The 3,467-nt window shown below is 56.4% G+C and overlaps 1 protein-coding gene across 1 annotated transcript; it reads left to right on the forward strand.

The window, feature by feature from the left end:
* Window positions 1-60: 60 nt before the first annotated feature.
* EAH_00065360 (hypothetical protein) lies at window positions 61-2,095 on the forward strand (the record flags this gene model as incomplete). Its single annotated transcript, XM_013392854.1, has 6 exons — window positions 61-159; window positions 381-427; window positions 913-969; window positions 1,173-1,260; window positions 1,543-1,674; window positions 2,009-2,095. The coding sequence occupies 6 exons, from the start codon at window positions 61-63 to the stop codon at window positions 2,093-2,095; spliced, it is 510 nt and encodes a 169-aa protein (XP_013248308.1).
* Window positions 2,096-3,467: the final 1,372 nt, after the last annotated feature.

Genomic DNA, 3,467 nt, shown 5'->3' on the forward strand with positions numbered 1-3,467 from the left:
ACAGGTGTTTAGTGTTTGGGCATCAGGTGTGGCAGCAAAGCAGTCTACGGCATCGGTCGCATGTGCGTGGCGAGATGTTTCCCCTGGAGGCTGGACGAGGTGGACTACCTCGACACTCGGGGAGACAGCTGGCTGTCGCAGCTGGGTGGGCGCACTGGGGTAGGACCGGGCTCAAGTCACGGCTGCAGGATATTTGTCCGCGGATATGGGACCGGGGGGAAATGCGTTGTTAGGGGGCGGGATGCTTGGAGTACTGTTGTGTGAAAAAGTGTGCGTGCGCCTGTTGATTCAGAGAGTGCGTTTGGTTTGACAGTAAAGGGGCAGAAGGAGTGAGGGGAGTTGGGCGTGGGTGGGTGTGGTGATTGTATGTTTGGGAACAGCGTGGAACTGTTTGGTGTGGGTTGCGTGTGTGGGTTAGAGGTTTGTGGTAAGTGGGATAGGTGGTTAGAGGACGATTGTTGGGTGGCGGTTAGTGGCTTGCGGCATGGGTTTGTCGTTGTCATTGGTTTGCGGCAGAACACGTCAGAATGACGGATGCAGGTATGGGATAGGATGGTGATTGGTGGGGGTCGAGCAAGCGTATGATTCGCGTTAGCACAATGTGAAGGATGTGGGAGAGAGGCGAATGTTGAGGAGGGGACGAGGTGGGAGAAGAGCATAGGAGCGCTGGGCGAGCTTTGACGGGCAGTTAGGTGTAGAGCGGCAAGCGGCATGTTGTTGGATCCTAGCCCGAGTCTTTTCACACAGGAGGTGCGCAGTGGGAAGCATTGAGGGAAGGGAAGGACGGTAACGATGTATTGACTGTGGATGAATTGAAGGACGTGTCAGGGGGGAGAAGTTCTATTGCGGTTGGGGAACGAGTAGACAACATGTGCGGGGTGAGAGCATCTGCGTGTTGGACTTTGTCGCCAGTGGAGCAAGGGGTGCGGCCGTTGTGTGGGTAGATCTGCGGTGTCGCGGACACGCTGTGTGGGTGGAGGACATTTGTGGGCGTATTTGGGCGGAGGGAGGAAGGCGTTGGTAGAGGTTGGGTGTGTGAGGGGCACCGTTGTGTGAAGAAGTGTGCGTGCGCCTGTTGATTCAGAAAGTGCGTTTGGTTTGGCGTAGGAGGGAGAGGAGGAGTGAGGGGAGTTGGGCGTGGGTGGGTGTGGTGATTGTATGTTTGGGAACAGCGTGGGAGTGTTTGGTGTGGGTTGCGTGTGTGGGTTAGAGGTTTGTGGTAAGTGGGATAGGTGGTTAGAGGACGTTTGTTGGGTGGCGGTTAGTGGGTTGCGGCAGGGGGTTTCGGGCGGAGATAGCGGTTTGCAGCAGAGCAGGTGAAACTGAGGGATGCAGGTATGGGAGGGGATGGTGATTGGTGGGGGTCGAGCAAGCGTATGATTGGCGTTAGCACAATGTGAAGGATGTGGGAGAGAGGTGGATGATGAGGACGGGGCGAGGTGGGTGAAGAGCATAGGAGAGTTGGGGGAGCGTTGACGGGCAGTTAGGTGTAGAGCGTCAAGCGGCGCGGGTATGACTTGTGGCGAATGGCTTTTCACACAGGAGGTGCGCAGTGGGAAGCATTGGAATGAAGGGAAGGACGGTAACGCTGTATTGACTGTGGATGAATTGAAGGTCGTGTCAGGCGTGAGCAGTCATACGGTGGTTGGGGAACGAGTCGACAACATGTGCGGGGTGAGAGCATCTGTGTGTTGGACTTTGTTGGGAGTGGAGCAAGGGGTGTGGCAGGTGTGTGGGCAGACCTGGTTCGGCGCGGTCACGCTGTGTGGGTGTCGGACATTTGTGGGGGGATTTAGGAGCATTGCGAAAGGTGGTGTTAGAGGTTGTGTGTGTATGGGGTGTCGTTGTGTGAAGAAGTGTGCGTGCTTCTGTTGATTCAGGAAGTGCGTTTGGTTTGGCATTGGAGGGGGATGAGGAGGCGTGGCAGCTGGGCGTCGGTTAGGGTGGTGATTGGGTGTCTAGGAAGAGCGTGGAACTGTTTGGTGTGGGTTGCGTGTGTGGGTTTGAGGTTTTTGTGGAAAGTGCCATAGATGGTTGGAGGACATTTGTTGAGTTGCGGTTAGTGGCTTGCGGCATGTGTTTGCCGTTGACATAGTGCTTTGCAGCAGAGCACGTGAGAATGGCGGATGCAGGTATGGGAGGGAATGGTGATTGGTGGGTGTCGAGCAAGCGTATGATTTGCATGAGCACAATGTGTAGGATGAGGGAGGGTTGGGGTTGATGAGGAAGGGCCAAGGGGAGTGAAGAGCATAGGAGCGCTAGGCGAGCGTTAACGGGCAGTTAGGTCTGGCGAAGGACGCGGCACGGCTATGACCTATGGGGAATGGGTTTGCACGCAGGAGGTGAGCAGTGGGGAGCATTGAAGGGAAGGGAAGGACGCTAGCGGTGTGTCTACTGTGGATGAACTGAAGGTCGTGGAAGGCGTGACCAGTTATATTGCGGTTGGGGAACGGGTAGACAACATGTGCGGGGTTAGAGCATCTGTGTTTTCGACTTTGTCGGTAGTAGAGCAAGGGGTGTGGCAGGTGTGTGGGTAGATCTGCGGTGTCGCGGACACACTGTGTGGGTGGAGGACATGTGTGGGCGTATTTGGGCGGAGGGAGGAAGGCGTTGGTAGAGGTTGGGTGTGTGTGGCGTATCGTTGTGTGGAGAGGTGCGCGTGCGCAAGGGCGTCTGGTTTGACGTTGAAGGGGGAGGAGGAGTGAGGGGAGTTGGGCGTGGGTGGGTGTGGTGATTGTATGTTTGGGAACAGCGTGGGAGTGTTTCGTGTGGGTTGCGTGTGTGGGTTAGAGGTTTGTGGTAAGTGGGATAGGTGGTTAGAGGACATTTGATGCGTGGCGGTTAGTGGGTTGCGGCAGGGGGTTCGGGCGGAGATGGCGGTTTGCAGCAGAGGACGTGAGAATGGCGGATGCAGGTATGGGATGGGATGGTGATTGGTGGGGGTCGAGCAAGCGTATGATTGGCGTTAGCACAATGTGAAGGATGAGGGAGGGATGGGGATTATGGGGAAGGGACTAGGTGGGTGAAGAGCTGAAGAGCGTAGGAGCGCTAGGCGAGCGTTGACGGGCAGTTAGGTGTAGAGAGGCAAGCGGCACGGGTATGACGTGTTGCGAATGGTTTTTCACACAGGAGGTGCGCAGTGGGAAGCATTGAAGGGAAGGGGAGAACGACTGTGGGTGACTGTGGATGAAGGTCGTGTCAGGGGTGGGCAGTTCTATTGCGGTTGGGCAACGAGTAGACAAAATATGCGGGGTGAGGGCATCTGTGTGTTCGCCTTTGTCGGCAGTGGAGCAAGGGGTGCGGCAGTTTTGTAGGTGGAGCGGGATAGGAGAGAACGCATGTGATGGCCGCAGGACATTGTGGCACAGGGGGATAGGCGCTGCTAGAGGTTGGGTGTGTGTGGGGTACCGTTGTGTGAAGAAGTGTGCGTGCGGCTGTTGATTCAGAGAGTGCGTTTGGTTTGGCGT

The sequence above is a fragment of the Eimeria acervulina genome, genomic scaffold, assembly GCF_000499425.1.
Source record: "Eimeria acervulina Houghton genomic scaffold, Eah_scaff2164, whole genome shotgun sequence".
NCBI classification, from domain to species: Eukaryota; Apicomplexa; class Conoidasida; order Eucoccidiorida; family Eimeriidae; genus Eimeria; species Eimeria acervulina.